The sequence below is a fragment of the Dendrobates tinctorius genome, unplaced genomic scaffold, assembly GCF_039654945.1.
Source record: "Dendrobates tinctorius isolate UK_male_01 unplaced genomic scaffold, ASM3965494v1 ptg000003l, whole genome shotgun sequence".
In the NCBI taxonomy this organism is placed as follows: domain Eukaryota; kingdom Metazoa; phylum Chordata; class Amphibia; order Anura; family Dendrobatidae; genus Dendrobates; species Dendrobates tinctorius.
In genome coordinates this window covers 69,698,148-69,716,214 of record NW_027361671.1, presented here as the reverse complement: position 1 = coordinate 69,716,214, position 18,067 = coordinate 69,698,148, and the positions used below count along the sequence as shown (strand labels likewise).

The following is an 18,067-nucleotide window of genomic DNA, read 5'->3' as shown; positions in this document are numbered from 1 at the left end:
GCTACCTGACTTCTCCGGTTTCTTCCATTCTCTTTCGATTAGGGCCTGAACCTTGTCATTGACCGGAAAGGTACGCTTCTTCCTTTCTTGCAGGCCGCCAAACATTACATCCTCCAGTGATCTCTCTACGTTCTCCTCTTGCAGGCCCATAGTGGACCTGATGGCTTTGAGGAGAGCGTCCGTATCTTCTACGGGAAAGCAAGGTCTGCCCCCCGTATCACTGTCTGAGGATGAAGATGACCCGTGCTCAACATGATACTCCGAAGAGGAGGAGCCTGACGAGGAACTCGGGGAGGCTCTCCTACTCTTACCCTTCTTTTTTAATAATTTTTTAAGTGAGCCCTGCACCTCAGATTTTACTATCGATCTGAGGTTTGTTGCCAGGCTCGGCACCTCTTCAGCCATAGTCCGCTGGATACAGCTGACACATAAGTCCTTTTGGTAGTCTTTTGCTAAAGGGCTGTGGCATATGGCACATTCTCTATTTTTCTTTTTGCTTATAGCTTTTTTGCCTCCCTAAAAGAGAAAAAACAAGACATAGGAAGGCCTATTATTGTCTAACTTTCACGGAGATCACTCACCATCCAGGAAAGACGAATACCGGGTTCTGGGGCTGCGAAGGAGCGTGCGCTCTGTGCTCTCTTGATCTCGAGGAATCCCTCGATCGGTGACTCGGACGGCTGCTGCTTTTGCCGCTCGAGCGGCTCTTGCGACCAGAAGCTTGCGATGGGGGCAGGGACAACGGGGACGGTGAGCGATCCTCCTGAGACACCATTGTCACCCCTGCAGCCGCTTCTGCTCCTTCCTTTATGTGGTGAGTGAGCCCCTCATTACCCCTCCCCCCCGCGACCGCCAGCCGCTTCTCCTGGCCGGCGTCGCGCCCGGCGCCATGACCGTCGCGTCCAGATGACGTCAGCGGACGCGTCCCACGTCAGACGCCGGTCTCTGCCCCCGGCTTCCCCTGCATGCAGGGGAAGGAACGGGCGCGCGCGCAGGGGGAGGGCGGCACAGGGAGGAACCTTCGAAGGGAGGACATCGGACTGTGCCCGCACGAACCCGGGGCCCGTATAAGGAAAACCCCGGGGACTGCGCTACCAGCTGCCGATGGCCAGCGTTGCAGGTGAGCCAGCCCTGCATCTTTACACGCCGGGACGGCCCTGGGTCTTTTCATCCTGACAGGCACCGCCGCTGTCAGAGGGATTCCTTTCCAGGACAGGAACCCAACTGAAGCGGGGGAGAGGTGCCGCCCCTTATGTTTCAGTAGGTTCCTGTCCTGGCGGGGCAGATCCCTCTCTCATGTGGTGCTGTCATGGGTGAAGGGAAAATGGAGTTTTTCCAAAAGTGGGTGGTGGGACTGTGGAGGTTTTGAGGGATGGAGCTTAAGCAAGAGTCTCAAACGGGCCCAAAGATTTTGAAAGTATGGGGCCCTGAAATTCCTGATGGCATGACATATATGCATGACAGCGCAGCAAACAGCTTCTGATTGGCGGTGAAATCATCCCTGCTGGTCAGAGAGCCATGGTTCCCACGCTGTCAAAAGACAGCGTGAGCACTCAGCTGTGATCGAGGTATTAAGTTTACCTCTGGTCGCTGGAGTTAACTGATGGGACTACTGCTCCCATCATCCGACACCTGCTGCCTTTAATCACTGAGGCTACGTTCCCAGGCGGGCTGAACTGCGGTGACCTTTGTGAGATCCCCGCTAGCACCGTGAGAAAAACCTCACGGAGCATCAGTGACTGGACGTAGTCACTGAGGCCACGCTCGCAGCCGCTCAGTCACCAGTGGTTCTCAACCTGAACCGTCACATCTGGGCACCGTCCAGGTTGAAAACGGTTTATGCCCTAGACATGGATTACGGCATGGGACAGAACGGCAGACAGGTATGTTATATAGTTGTTTGTTTTTTTTTACAGGAGATCGAGGGCTTCAGTGGAATTAGGCAAGGTCGTAAGTATGGTTTGATTAAGATTATTAAAAGGAGTCTGTGTCACTCTTTCAATTAAAGGACTTTTTTTTGGGTGTCTTGTGTTTTCTTACAATGTGACTATGGGGTTAGTAATGGGGGAGTCTTATTGACGCCTCTCCATTACTAACCTCGGGGCTTGATGTAACCTGACAATACAAAGGTGACATCAACCCCCCAAACTATCACCCCACTTGCTACCGCTACAGGGCAAGTGGGAAGAGCCAGGCAAAGCGCAAGAATGGGCACATCTAATACATGTGCCTTTTCTGGGCAGCTGTGGACTGCTATTATTAAGTTGGAGGGGGGGGGGCGCTATATATATATGGCCCCTTACCAGCCTGAGAATGCCAGCCCCCAGCTGTCTGCTTTATCAAGGCTGGTTGTCAAAAATGGGGGGGCACACGCTGTTTTTTTAAATTTCTTTTTTTTTTTTTTTTTTTTTTTTTTTTAACAGTGTGGGGACCCCTCTATTCTTGATAACTAGCTTTGCTGAAGTCACAGCTGAGGGTTGCAGCACCTAGGTATGAGTTTTGCCTGGCTGGTTAGCAAAAATACAGGGGAACCCGTGCCATTTTTTTAAATTGTTTGTTTATAGCGCAGGAGCGGCTGATGAATGCTCTCATCCGCCAATCCTGCTCTCACTTTTATTATCAGCTGCAGGTGTCAGATGATGGGATCAGTAGTCTCATCAGCTGACACCAATGACTGGAGGTAAGCTTTATACCTCCGATCAGAGGTGAGCACTCACGCTGTCTTTTCACAGTGTGGGAAGCGCAGATATCTGACTGGTGGGGATGATTTCACCGCCGATCAGAAGCAGCGTTTGCCAAGCTGTCATGCACATAACAGCGCCACAAACACTTGGTGTTTGGGCAACCGAACCCGAACAGTGACACGGACTTCCTGGTGAAGTCCATGTTCAGTGTCCGTGCCCCATCAGTAGGTGTTCGGTATGGACGCCGAACTTTAGAGATGGGCGAACCCGAACTGTAATGACAACCTAATGGTATCAAATTCTGTGTCGTACTTTTGGGTTAAAAATCCTCACTTTACACCAAGAAAAAAAATCTTCGAGAGGTGTAGTTTTCAAAATGGGGGTCACTTGTGGGGGAGGTTTCCACTGTTTAGGCACATCTGGGGTTCTTCAAACGCGACATGACATCTACTATCGATTCCAGCAATTTTTGCGTTCAAAAAGTTAAATGGTGCTCCTTTCCTTCCGAGCACTGCTGTGCTCCCATACAGAAGTTTTCTCACACAAATGGGGTATCTGCATAGTCAGGAAAGATTGCACACCACATTTTGTTCTGATGTAAAGCAGACATGTGGGAAATGTTATTAATTATTTTGTGCGGAATAACTGATATAAAAAGTTTGAAAATTGCAAAATGTTCAAATTGTCAAATTTTCGATATTTTCATAAATATACGCATATCATATTTGACCAAAACTTACCACCAACATGAAGTACAACATGTCACGAAAAAAAACGCTCATTACCACAAGGTGACACTGGTCAGGTTTAAATTTTTTTTTGCCTGGTCATTAATGTCAAAATTAGCTGTCACTAAAGGGTTAAAGGGAACCTATCAGGCGACTCTTGCTGGTCAATCTACAGGCAGCATAAATCACAGCTCAAACGACTGCAGCCAAGTATAGTACTCCCTGAAAAGCTCTGGCATTTCAGAAAAAATGTACTTTGGAGAATGGAATCGGGGACCATAGCTAGAAACTAGGTAACTCCAGTGTTGACCTAAGAGCGACTGCAGGTGATTGACAGGTCTCTCCATCACATGTAAATAGGGAGAGACCTGTCCATCACCTCCACCATGTGACTTCTTTCCAGTGGGTCACTATGGTGGATGGATGCCTCAGCAGACATCCTACTTGGCACACTGTCGGCCACATATCTTCTGAGAATATACCCCAGACAATTTTCACAGATGCAGTGTGGACCGAGCCCAAGTGATCCTCACCTAGTACATCCCCGCCACTATCTTTCCATTGGTTAAACATCAGATGGTTTAAAAATGAGGAATGCTCCCCCTCTTTTATGTCCCTGGATGCAGCTTGGTAGCTTTGATGTCCTGTTCTGAGGTACATTCAATGATCTTCACTCACCTGACCCCTGCAGACAATCACACTTTGGTGGTCAGGTGACCAAAGAACGGGCTGTAATTGAGTCCTGCAGGTCCCAGAGTGGTTTATGCCTTTATTACGGATTTTATTTGTTCTTAAAAATTTAGTCTGCTTGCAATTCATTTTTGAAAGGCTGGACGACCACTTTAAAACATTTCCTGCTTTCTGGCCACCTTTGAAAGGTCTTGGACAAATTTATAACCTACTACTGAGTTTCAACGATAGCCAAGGTGGGCTGCTTAGCAATCTTTAGATTACCTCCATTATGTAGACATCTACATTTTTTAGATTCTTCCTTTTATTTTATAATGTGCCAATCTGCAGAAGTTTTGTATATATACAATTTTGTGGATTCAAGAGGAACCAGCAGCACCTCCTTTACAAGTCTATAAAATATTTCAAGAACCTTTGAATTAGTCACTACATACTACTAGACATTACAGATTCAATATGCCAAGACAGCCCCAAAGCCACAAGTAAGGCTGTGTGCACACGTTGCGGATTCTGCTGCGTTTCCGCAGCAGTTTTGGCCCTGTGGAAACGCAGCAGTTCCGCTGACCATGTACAGTACAATGAAACCCTATAGGGTTTCAAAAACGCTGTGCTGACGGTGCGGATTTTTCCGCGCGGTTTTGCTGCGGTTTACAAACCGCAGCATGTCAATTGTTTGTGCGGATTCCGCAGCGGTTTTATACCTTTACCATAGTAGAGGTGTGAAACCGCAGGGCAAAACCGCAGACCAAACCGCAGGTCACTTTACCTGTGTTTCCGCGCGGAAAAATCCGCAGCGGAATCCGCAACGTGTGCACATAGCCTAAATCACTGCATTGATGTACTATTCGCCATGTAAACGGCCTGTAAGTAACAGTAGAGCTGTCCAGGCTAGCCAAGAAAAGGCAGTTCTAATAAAATACAGACGAAGAACAAGAACTGTGCAGAACTACGTCTGATTGAAATGGAGGAGTACACAGAGGGACCAACACACAAGACACCAGAGAATGATGAATCGTATCCTACCTCTTCAATCTCCTTTATGAAGCATGGGGAAGAAATGATCAGAAATTCACTGTTTTAAGCCTTTTGCTTTTAACATCATAAATGCCATATAGATCATGACCAGAAGACCATTTTAGTATGTACTCACAGATTATACATTCCACGTAGTAAAATATAAAAAACACACTACACAAAGAAAACGACAAATTGTATTTACTAGTAATAAACATGAGGAAAGGTAGCGTTAAGTATCTGCTGGTTCAAAAATGGGGTCGGTGCTGCTGGCTGCTCTCGCACATGACTGCATAAACATCTAATGAATTTCAGGATGGAGAAGAGAGAAAAAAAAGCCTGTGCCAATAATAAATTGGGGTAAAAAGCAGCTACCTCTCGGATTTCATCTTTTGCTTGCTGAAGTTTGTCAGGTTTGTTAGCGATCTGGAGCTTGGCCTCCGCCTCCCGTTTCTTCTGCAGGTTCACCTGGGTATCTTGCCATTTTTGCCAACACTTCATTCGCTGATCAAACACACCCTGGGAATTAAAAATAAAAATGAGACTCTACAATTCTCTCTAGTATTACAACCGTTTCCTAGGGGGGACATTAAAAGCAAAACTATAAATGGCCATAAAAAGATCTTAATGCTTTAGCGTAAAACTTTAACGGGCATATAATGAACTAAAAAGACATGTGTTGGGGTGTATACACCAATCCGGGGGAGGCCGCTCCAGTTGGGCTCTATTCACATGAGATCTATAATGTCAGCAGTAATTTGGTCTCTTTCTCTACTGATTTATGGTCTGCCCGACAGGTTTATGTATTTTTTTTTAATGAGCAGAACATCACAGTATATTATTGTGGCAGCTAATAAACAACTTTGTATCTGGACTCAGATTCACCACCATCACCTTGTAGACTGCAAGCTCTTGGGAGCCAGGCCCTTACTCGTCCTGTGTTAATTGTATAACTATGTGTCACTAATGTCAGATCTCATTGTATATGTCCCTACTGATCTGTAAAATGCTGCAGAATATGCTGGTGCTATAGTAATAACATTTTAAAAATAGTAATTTTTAACAATGGAAAGCAGATAGTAATGCTCCAACAGAAGTGTGAGTGGAGACTTATATGTCATATAGAAGCTGAAATGTTACCATATTTTGTCTCATTGACAGAACTAGTCAGTCAGGGGCAGCTTGGTCTGCTGGGCAATGTTCACACACCAAGTCTGCTGCAGAAGAATTATAACAAAAATAAAAAAACACTGCTCTATACTCTTATATAAGGTCTGAAAACATTTCATTTGTATTGCTAAGCACATGCAAAATAGCCCTCTCCAAGGTGGAAATAAAGCTCTCGCCAGCGCCACCTAGAGAATCAGTGTCTCTAATTGGCATAACATGTCCCCCATAGAGAATAACTGATAAGACTATACACATAGCTGGTCTTCTTAAAGGGGTTGTCCAGGCTTGGGGCTCAAGTCTATAGTCACTATAGGACTACAGATTTGTGAGACCTCACAGCATGTGCTGTCTGGATTCCCAGTGCCGAGAGCAGGCAAGCGTATGACCGCAAGTATGTGATATTGTGACATGCATACATGAGGTCACATGCCGACTAGACTTAAGCAGTTTTGCTCAACACTTGTGCATGGGGGGGGGGGGGGGGGTGTACTGGTCACCTCTAGTTGGAATGTAGCCGGAAGTATGCAAACCGCATACTTGTGGTAATATGATTATCTGCTCCCAGCACAGGAGAATGTGAACAGCACGCACTGAGTATTCACAAGTCTACAGTCACTGTGTGTAGATGGATTCTGACCATCCCATTCACATACACTGTACTGTTCCTAAAGTACATCCTCAGGGTGAGCACGGCCTTATATCACTATAAATTGTGACTTTGAAGATAGCACCTTCATGGCAGGTCAGTATTTTAATAAGTCATTAAATTCAGGCCATGTGCCCTATCTTTATTTAAGGAAACCCAGAGAATGAATGGAGCGGCAGCACATGTGTGGCCACAGCTGTGTTCCATTCTCAGATCGCTGGGTCAATTTGCACAGAAAGTGTCAGGCTGACCCTTTAATGTCTTGCATTAGTGAAGGGATGGATGATCTATGGATGAGATGTTGAAATACTAGGTTGCATATATTTTTCTTTAAGACAGATGGCACAATGCACCTACTTTCACAGCAGCAATGAGTCTGATGTAGTCACAGAGGAGTTCTGAAAACACATAGAAATCAGCAAAAGCCTGCTCCTGATGTAGCTGGTCTATCTTTTCTTCTACTTCTGCCAGCTGTGATAACGCTCGGGACAGCGCAGTGTGATCCTCGGAGTTGCCCAGCATAGCAGCACTCTTTGCAAACGCAGCTGTGTTGGCCGACAGCTCTATACATAAAGGAGGACAAGTCACATGTCAGCAAAATTCAATCTAGAAAACCCCTAGCTGCTCACACAGAAATATATGAAAGGATCAGTCACTGTGGAAGACTAGCTACCAGGGTGAGCAGCAAACACCCTAACCGAGTCCATGTCAATATGCATGCTGAATATTAATGGCGTTCAGACTTTGGGAGGCAAACTTAGCCCTGTTCATAAAATGTATTCTAAAAACACGCAAAAAATACACACACTGCAAAAAAGCAACAACGCAACAAAGCAAACCTTTACGGTGGCAGACCAGAGCTTCCACATTGGCGTGCAGTTTCCTAAGTTGTTGATCCAGATTCTCAAATTGCTGCTGCTTTTCTTCAAACCACTGACAGCAAAAAAAAAAAAAAAAAAAAATGGGGGAAAGAAAAAAAAAGGCCAATTTATCACGGCACAAAAACGGTTATATTAGATTTACTAGTGATTGACAAGTAGCATACAACTGTGTGGCTCAACAGACCAAAGAGAATGAAGTCAATAGCTAAATGATTCTGTGTGCTACGTCTATGAGCGGAGAGTGCGACTGTAACCTCCGATGGTCATCATTATACAGTTCAAGAAAAAAAAAAAAAAAAAAATCAGCTCTTACGGCATCCGATTCATTCATCTTGATTGTCATTTTGTTGACAGCGTCTGCAGCCTTGTTTACCATCCTCAATAATCCCGCTCCACTCAACGCCTGGGTGCTAACCGCTCTCGGCAGCTGCAATTGAATGACAAATAAGGGCAAACAAACCGGTTAAAGGTTAGAGTCTTAGAAGAGAATCGAGCAGAAGTAAAGCCGGTTACGCTTTCGCCACTAAAGTGCATTTCAATACAGAGTAAACTCATTTTTTCTGATTTAAAGTCTTTCCCATCCCAGTGGGGAGCAGGAAACAAAAAAAACCCACAATTTAATTTACTGATTTTACATATAGATGAACGAATATGGGGTTTGCCAAAATGTCAAAGGAAGAGGGTCTCTAAAGCTTAAAGAAGCTAAATCTGGTAGCCAGCATGGGTCTTCCATCACTTTGTGTAAAAAGAAGGAAAAAAACCTGCCAAGTAAGGAAAACCTACTTTAAGAGCAAGAATAAAAATATTAAATGCAGTGTAGAAACAAGCAGCGGGAGACATTACAAGGAGGGAAAGGGCATTTAGACTTCGAAGGTTCACCCCCCTCATTATTTTAACCCCTTAATGACAGCCAATACGTTTTTTTACTGACCTGAGATATAAGGGAATATCATCCCCATACAGGTAACAATCCAGCAGCTGTCAGCTGTACTCTATAGCTGACAACTTGCTGCATCATAAACGATCAGTGTTGGCACTGCCATATCTGTTTAACCCCTTAAGGGCCTGTCACACTAAGCGATATCGCTAGCAATATCGCTATAACTTGTGACGTTATAGCGATATTGCTAGCGATATTGCTGTGTGTGATACTTATGTACAACCCACTCCCCGCTGCTGATCGTGTGAGAACAGGCTGGACTGTTTCTCGTCGTCAGCTTCCTGCTGTGACGACGAGCGATGCGTGGAGCCGGGCGGGAGGACGCAGGATCGCCTAGTGTGACAGGTAAGTAGCGACCCCCGTCCCCAGCGATGTCGCTGGTGAGATCTGCCTGTGTGGCAGCTCACTAGCGACCACTTAGCGATGTACCAGCGATCCTGACCGCGTCATATCGCTGGTACATCGCTAAGTGTGACAGTACCTTTAGTTGCTGCTGTCAAGTGATTACAGCAAATAAATGGTTAATAGATTGTGGGGGCTTCGGCTTTAATCTAACTGACACACAGATCATGATTGTGTGGTCCTGATGTTTGCTGTAGCAGTTCATGGCCAAATAGCGGCCTTGGAGTCTCCTGGATATAGCAATCAGTTCAGAAGTTAGCGACATTTAGGTGGTAAACAAACACTTTTTCATTCCTGCTATATCTTTGCATTAATTCCTGAAAAGCACCTGAAGGGTTAATAAACTATCTGACAGAAGTTTTCAATATGTCAGGGGGTGCCGTTTTTAAAATGGTATCATGTTTGGGGTTTTCCAATATGTAGCACCCCCAAAGTCACTTCAAACCTGGATAGGTCCCTCAAAAAAATACATTTTGTAAATTTCCTTTAAAAAAAATGAAAAATGACTGCTACATTATTAAACCTCCTGAAAGGCTAACAAATAAATTAGCGTTTTAAAAATGGTGCGGATGTAAAGCAGACATGTGGGAAATGTTATTTATTAATGTTTTTCTGTGGTATGACTCTCTGGATTAAAGGGATAATCAAAGTTTGAAAATTGCAATTTTTTTTTACATTTTTGTCAAGTTTCTGATATTTTTAATAAACACAAAACGTATCAACCTAAATTTACCATCATCATAAATTATAATGTGCCACGAAAAAAACAATCTAAAAAATCAAAAGGGATTTGTTGAAGCGTTCCAAAGTTACCACATAAAGTGAGAATTTAAAAAAATTGGCCCTATCACTAAGGGGTTAAAAACAGGACCAGTGTGGGATTTAAAAAAATAAATACCGTACATCAATTATTGAGCCCACAATGCTTTTCTGCAGCACTAATTCCAGGCCCTTAATTCCTCTTCCAGCAGTACGTGACCACTGCAGCTGAAGCGTGTGGATAGCCACAGTGTTCTGGACCCAAACAACCACCCCTTCAAGACCAATTCAGCACAGCCTAGGATACCATGTACTGTGCCACTGTAAAAGCCTAAATTAAAAAAGGAAGCACCCCCAAAGAACAACAAGTCTCCCAATGCTGACTGCACAGTGAATCTGAGGAACATGATGCAGCCGCTTGTCATTACTGGGCACACATTTGAGTAATGGTGGGGTTTATTTTGGCACATCTAATGCATCAGTCATGAAGTAATCCTGACATGTTACCTGAATATATTGCCCAGACACGTGCACCTGTATGCCATGCAGCTGCACACATGGGCTATTCACTACAATGGTTAATAAAGTATAATTATAAAAATTATTCAAGATTAAAGGGAACCTGTCATGATGATTGTGCTCAGTAACCTACAGTGTCAGGTCAGCGCTGTGATACGGACTAAAATGATACCAGGGTTGATAAAAATCCGTCTTGTGGTTGTTGTTTAATATTTTCAGTTTTGCATTAATCATATGCCCGTGTTACGGGGCGTGCGTGTGTGGGGGGTTTCATGTGGTGCTCTTTGGTCTCATTAATCTTTGTGGGCTTAAATGACAGGTTATGGAAACTTCATGCGATAGATGCTGATTCAATAGATAATATATAACTTAGTATTGAATCCGTACTCCATTTTTGCACCTATGTAACGAGTTCTGCACTCCTCACGTCTTTTGAGTGTATCATGCCCCAGACTCCCACTAATCTAAGGCTGAAGTCTTCTCCCCTCCACCCCGTGCCTGCTATGACAGTCAACCTGTGAGGACCAACCTGTGACTGGGCTTCATTAGAGACTGCGATTTTCTCTACATATCGCTATATTATGGTATTGCAGTATATATAACAAGTAATCAGATGATCACCACTTCAAGTTTCCAAAGGGGGAAACAAAAAAAAATTAACACACCGCAAGGTTTTTAACCATATAAAAAGTCAAAATTCAAATCACCTCTTTATTCTGCTTGTTAAAAAAAAATTAATACATTTTTTTTTTTAAAAAAAAAAAGGAAAACAAATAGGCATATTTGGTATCACTGTATCATGAAAAGTGATGAATATACAATTAACCCTTACAGTAAACACAGTAAAGAGAAAAAATACGGCAGAATTGTGGTTTATGACTACCTCAGCCCAAACATGCACTGCAAGAGTATTAAAAAGTCATAGCTACACCAAAGTACTGTATATTCTCGCGTATAAGCCGAGATTTTCAGCCCATTTTCTTGGGCTGAAAGTCCCCCTCTCAGCTCATACGCGAGTCATATAGCCAGGGCCAGGGGGTAGGTAGGGGAGGGGGAGCGGGGGTGTCAGATCATACTGACCCCGGCGCGTCTCTGCAGCCCCCCTGCTTCTCCCACAGTCTCCCTTCCTTTCTACAGCGGTCACATGGTACCGCAGATTAAAGACATGAATATGCGCATATTTATGACTTTAATGAGCGGTACCGAGTGACCACTGAAGGAAGAGAACAGGGCTGCAGAGATGCGCCAGGGGAAGGTATGTATATGCTATATTCACCTGTTCCGGTTCCAACGCTGCTTGCCGCTGTCTGCCCGCCAGGTACCTCTGTCAGTGACGTTCAGAGAGCAGAGGTCGTGATGACGTAGTCAGTGCGCGCCCTCTGCTGCCTGACGTCACTGACAGAGGAACTCGGCGGGCAGACAGCGGCGAGCAGCGTTGGAACCGGGACAGGTGAGTATCTCAGGTGCCGGGTCCTGAGCCAGCGGCGACACCTGTCCCCCATAGCGCGCCGGTGTCTGCCTCCTCAGCACACCGGCACCTGGACCCTAGCGACGAGAGATGAGTATGTTTTTTTTTTTTTTAATACTTGCAGTAGCAGCAATATATTGGGGCATAATCTATGGGGCATATTCAATGGAGCATCTTATGGGGCCAGCATATGGGGGCATATTCAATGGAGCATCTTATGGGGGCATATTCTATGGAGCATCTTACAGGGGCAGCATATGGGGCATAATCTATGGAACGTCTTCTGGTGCCATAACCTTTATGGAGCAGCATATGGGGCATAAAATTCTATGGCGCATCTTATGGGGGCCATTATTAACCTTTGTGCAGCATTATATGGGGCATATTTTGTATGGAGCATCTTATGGGGCCATCATGAACTGTATGGAACATTATATGGGGCACCTGATTCAATATGGCTATTCTAAAACATTTAACCTACTGATGTCTCAATTAAATTTTACTTTTATTGGTATCTTTTTATTTTTGAAATTTACCAGTAGCTGCTGCATTTTCCACCCTAGGCTTATACACGAGTCAATAAGTTTTCCCAGTTTCTTGTGGCAAAATTAAAGGGGTCGGCTTATACGCGAGTATATACGGTAATATAAAAAAAAAAAAAAAAAAAAAAACAAGTACCGGTAGTTACACAGTTCTATAGACACTATGCAAGGCTTTTTTTTATTTAAACAATAATTTTTTCACATCTTAAATGAAAGAAAACCAACCTTCACAAGTGGGGCATCACCATAAAAGGGACTGACCCGCAGAACCATATTTCCAGATTTTTACAGTAAATACAAAGTCATTTGAAACTACGACTCATTCCACAAAAAAAAAAAAACAACACAAGTCTATATATGGCTTGGTGAACAGAAAAATAAAGTTATGGTTCTTAGAAGGGGAGAACAAAAATTAAAAGCGCGCCAAAAAGAAAAAAACCCAAAAACATCCCAGTCGGGAAAGATTTGAATTTTGTTCAGAGCTCAAGTCCTTCCAGTATTTATAAAGAGAGGGGCGACCGGAACGTCACGTACCACCCCCCCCCACACACACACTTGCGGCTTACAGCGTACTAGTCAGACATATGGCAGAAGTACACACTGGACATGCGCCTAGCTTTATTTTTATTGGAATGTATATGACAAGGCCATCAGGCCACATTAAATGAAGATTTATTAAAACAAAACTATAAACACATCCTGGGAAGTGAAGAATATGTCGCCGTCACTGGCATAGAACAGACCTGTGAGCCTATGGAGAAGAGGAGTGAAGATCTGCACAAGCCGCTGACAGCTTTTGCTAGGCTGGTTACATTCATTAGTGAAACGGAAGATTTTAATGAAAATTTCCATTGTTTCCATCTCTAGAGCTGCTGCGTGCTCGGTAATTACCTACAGCAATAATGTGAGTGTAACCCCATAATAAGTGTGTTTTGGACCACAACGCTCAATGACGTTTACAGTACAGCAATCTTAAGCACTGGGTAATAATAGTATACATCATGCTGATCTCATATGCACTTCAGCTGATCACTTGGTTATACGGGAGAAAAGCTTGACGAATGGAGGGACACTAAATACACACAGTGGTGCCTTGCAGAAGCCATTATAGCCACAGTGTCTCTCTGGAAGGGATAACGCCTCATCCATACGCAGAAGCTGATGCTGGGTCTTCCAAAATACATGCAGATATTCCAGATGAAGCCCATTACTGAAGCAATGTTATCACTCAGAATTGGTCCAGGCAGCTGTGACAATGGGACATAGGCACTGGGCCCTATGGCATCTATTGGTCTTATCTGATCACCTCGATTCTTCATGATCCTGCGGGAACAGAACTGTGGGCTTCCGGGATAACAATCCTCAAGGACTCTGGAGCAAGTACACTGCCGGGCTGCCACCCTAATGGGGGCAACGGAGGAGATGGCTGCCAGGGTTGCGGAGAGGCAGGGAGACGGCGGACTCGGCTGGAGGAGTAGATGTATAGGTCTGCTGCACATCGGAACCACCGCTGCCGCTAGTACATCGTCCACACAGAGCGACCATACGGGAGAAAAGGCAGGGACCCCTAAATAGGCGATCACATATTCCTTCAGATAGGCAAGTAGAATGGTAACATAAGGAGACATTACTGTATCCTCCCCCTAGCATCACTGGCAGACCTGCAGGAGGAGCAATCACAGCAGCAGACTTTATGGCTGCCCCCTTACACACCAATAACTGCAGCACCCCCTTATATTCCAGCAGTGGCAATGGTCAGGAAGGATTACATGTCATTGTCTGTGAAAGGGTCAATAAGTTTTAGTCTTTTAGCCAGAATGCTACATTAATTAATCTACCTGTTACAAGAAAGCAGTGCATTGTGGAAGCAGACATGACTGCCCGCAGAATGGAGAAGCCACCACTGCCACGTGTGCAGGTACCGCTAATAGCAGATGGGAAAGCCTGACAGATTTTACCTTGAGGCCCCAAAAAGCATCAGTAATGGCACAAAGTCCCTGTGCACATCACTGTATAAGGAAAACCGGCCTACTCATCTGAATAAAGATGAGCTGCAACACTAAACCAAGTACTATTCATATACTATACAGCGCACAAAAACTCCAAAGGTGGCAACAGTTTTTGTACAACTTCAAGGATAATTTTCGACAATTCAAGCAGTGCTATACCAAAGTTCTGTAGAAAACTCCTTGATAAAGAAAGATTGCTATGTAAAAAAGCATGAAATGTAGTTCAAAGCTGGAATATAAGGAATCCAGCCAGAAAATATACAGAAAACTGATATACCAAAGTACAAGCAGAGAAATCAAGGCACTGTACAAATACTAACCTCTGAGCTCTCCAAGAACTGTCTAACGTCGGGATCTTGCAACAGTGCAGGGTGCTTCACCGTTCGTTGAAGATATCTATTTTTTTAGGAAAAAAAAAATATAACAAATTGTCAAAAAATCTTTAGTTTCCTTTCAGAATCACTGTATTCTATGGGATGGCATACTAAAGAATCTCTCACAAATGTGAGCCAATGATTGAAAACATGATGATATTTTGCACACCCAAGAGAGTAAGTTTTTCCTAACAAACTCATTCAAATCCACGTCATAAAAAAGGAAAAAGACACCTCAATGAAAGTATTAGGATCAAAGTTAAAGTTTAGATGACAAAATTGTAATTAATAAGAATTCAAACACAGGTAATTTATACATTTTTTCTCTGTTAATCCACTTACAAGTACTGAGTGTCAGCAAGAAAAAAAATGAAAATCCAACAGACATGCTATTTTGGATCAGTGTTTCAGATCACACTTGCCAATACAAGTTGATCTCTCCATTTAGTTAATGAAACAATGTCACCCGAGTGCTGTCCGCTAGTGTTTAATGAATATGACAATCTTGGAATTTTTTTTCCCCCATATGGGGACAAATGGATTGTCACACACGTAAGGAATATGGTGCTTTATGGTTTAGAGGTTGACAGGCTTTATTGTTTGAATAATACCATGCAGACTAATGTGAGGTAATTGACATTATGTTTTATTCTGTAAACAACTGGTATACATACACTGTTTGACATTAATGCTTTGTGAAACATATACGCTTTATATGGTATTTCTCATCATCACCAGTTTGTACATTGTATACCCCGTCTATGGTTTAATAAACGTATTTTAAAAAAGGAATATGGTGCTTTATAATTTTGAATTTAACAGTAATAATTGGAAAACATGGATTTTTGTGATAAACTCACCGTAAAATCCTTTTCTCCGAAACGCTCATTGGGGGACACAGATACTGTGGGTGTATGCTTCTGCCGCTTGGAGGCTGACATTAAGTGAAAAAAAGAGGTTACCTCCTCCACCGCTGTATACACCCTCGCCCCCATTGCGGGCAGAAATCAGTTTGGTGCCAAAGCTGTAGGAGGACAACAAAATCAGCCTTAATACAGGTACCTCATGTCCAGAAAAAGACCACCCATATATCACAAATAAATGCAAATTAAACAAAACAGAAGCCAACTTGGCTATCAGGGTGGGTGCTGTGTCCCCCAATGAGCGTCTTGGAGAAAAGGATTTTACGGTGAGTTTATCACAAAAATCCATGTTTCTCCTTCGCCTCACTGGGGGACACAGATACTGTGGGACGTCCTAAAGCAGTCCCTGGGTGGGAGATTGACTCACCGATCCAAGCTACACGCACCTCCTGCTTAAAGGTGCGCCACCGCTGCTTGGAGAATCCTTCTACCCAGGCTCGCATGCGCTGAGGCCTGAGTATGGATATTATAATGTTTGGCAAATGTGTGCAGGCTAGACCAGGTTGCTGCCTTGCAAACCTTGTTCCGTCGAAGCCTAGTGCCCAAGAGGCGCCCACTGCCCGAGTAGAATGCGCTCTGATCCCTGCTGGAATCGGCGCGCCTCCAATGTGGTAGGACTCCTGAATAGTCAAACGAATCCATCTGGCTATGGTAGATTTCGAGGCAGCGAGTCCCTTCCTGCGCCCTTCTGGGAGCACGAACAGCGTATCCGTCTGACGAAAAGGTGCCGTCCTCGACACGTACCTCCGGAGGGCTCTTACCAGATCTAGCGTGTGAAGAGCCTTTTCCACAAGGTATACTGGTGCTGGACAAAAAGAGGGCAAGACAACATCCTCATTAATGTGAAATGAGTAAACGACCTTCAGCAGAAACGGAGGGGCTGGTCTGAGCACCACCTTATCCTTATGGAAAGTGAGAAACGGGGCTCGGCCGGATAGTGCCGCCAGCTCTGAGACGTGCCTGATGGAAGTTATGGCCACTAGGAACACCCTTTCCAGGAAAGGTACTGCAAAGAGACATCTTGCAGTGGTTCAAAAGGAGGTTCCTGCAGAACACTTAGGACCAGGTTAAGGTCCCAGGCGTCCATAGGCGCCTTATAGGGAAGTACCAAGTGGGAGACTCCCTAGATGAAAGTCTTCGCCTGCAAATTGGTAGCAATTCTGCGCTGGAACAGGACGGACAGAGCCGATATTTGTCTCCTGAGGGAGCTTGGGGCTAACCCTGAGTCTAGGCCAGACTGGAGAAAGGCCAAGATGTTGGGATAGAGAATCTCAGTGGAGAACAACCACAGCCCCGACACCAAGCAAAGAACACCTTCCAGGTATGATAAATACGTGCCGAGGCAGGCTTCCGGGCGCTAACCATTGTAGCAACCACTTCGCACCCAAACCCCACCTGGGTTAGAATCCAAGATTCAATGGCCATGCCGTCAAACACAGGGCCCCTGAATTTGGGTGGCAAATCGGCTCTTGAGAAAGTAGATCTGGGCGCTCTGACAGACGCCAAGAGATGTCGGCGAGTAGCTGCCTTAAATCTGCGTACCCCGCTCGACGGGGCCAGCAGAATCGCCGGAACCCCTTTCGTCCTTATTGCTTTGATGACTCTCGGAAGTAGTGGCAGTGGGGGAAATAGATATAGGAGGCGGAATTGGTTCCATAGCAGAACCAATGCATCCAGTCATTGCCTGCGGGTCCCTGTCCGCGCAACCTATGTGGGCACCTTGGCGTTCCTCTGGAAGCCATCAGGTCCACATCTGGAGTTCTCCACAGTTGACAACTCTGCTGGAAGACCTCGGAATACAATGACCCCTCTCCGGACGCAAGACCCTGCTGGTCTGCCGCCCAATTTTCCACGCTCTGGATATAGACTGCCAAACTCACCGCGGTTTGCTTCGGCCTACTGAAGCACATGCCCCACCTTGCGCATGGTTGCTCTGCTGCGGGTGCCCCATTGGTGATCCATGTAGACCACCGCCGTGGCGTTGTCCGATTGAATTCGGACAGGGCGGCCTGCTAAGAAGTGATGAAACTGTCGCAGAGCCAGCCGAATTGCTCGTATTTCATGTAAGTTGATCGGGAGGCGGGCTTCCCGTGGAGCTCATCGCCCCTGGGCCGTGTGGTGGCGAAACACCGCTCAGTAGCCGAGGAGACCGGCGTCGGTTGTCATCGCCAACCAATGGTCTGGGGGAAGGGTTTCCTCTGGGTCAGAGAGGAACTGGTCCTCCACCATCCGAGTGACCGCCTGACTTGAGGGGACAGATTCAGTATAGAGTCACTGCACATGTTGACTGTATTCAAAATGAAATATTTTTATTAGCT

General features: G+C 44.9%; 1 protein-coding gene across 1 annotated transcript in view; it reads right to left on the bottom strand.

Moving 5' to 3' along the window:
- SNX2 (sorting nexin 2) overlaps window positions 1-18,067 on the bottom strand; it is an 87,593-nt gene that overhangs the window by 10,228 nt on the left and 59,298 nt on the right. The window contains exons 8-12 of the mRNA XM_073556340.1: window positions 14,773-14,848; window positions 8,127-8,240; window positions 7,772-7,865; window positions 7,290-7,495; window positions 5,492-5,635 (exon numbers count right to left, since the gene is read on the bottom strand). Of these exons, the coding sequence (XP_073412441.1) occupies window positions 5,492-5,635; window positions 7,290-7,495; window positions 7,772-7,865; window positions 8,127-8,240; window positions 14,773-14,848 (634 nt within the window). The remainder of the gene's footprint in view (window positions 1-5,491; window positions 5,636-7,289; window positions 7,496-7,771; window positions 7,866-8,126; window positions 8,241-14,772; window positions 14,849-18,067) is intronic.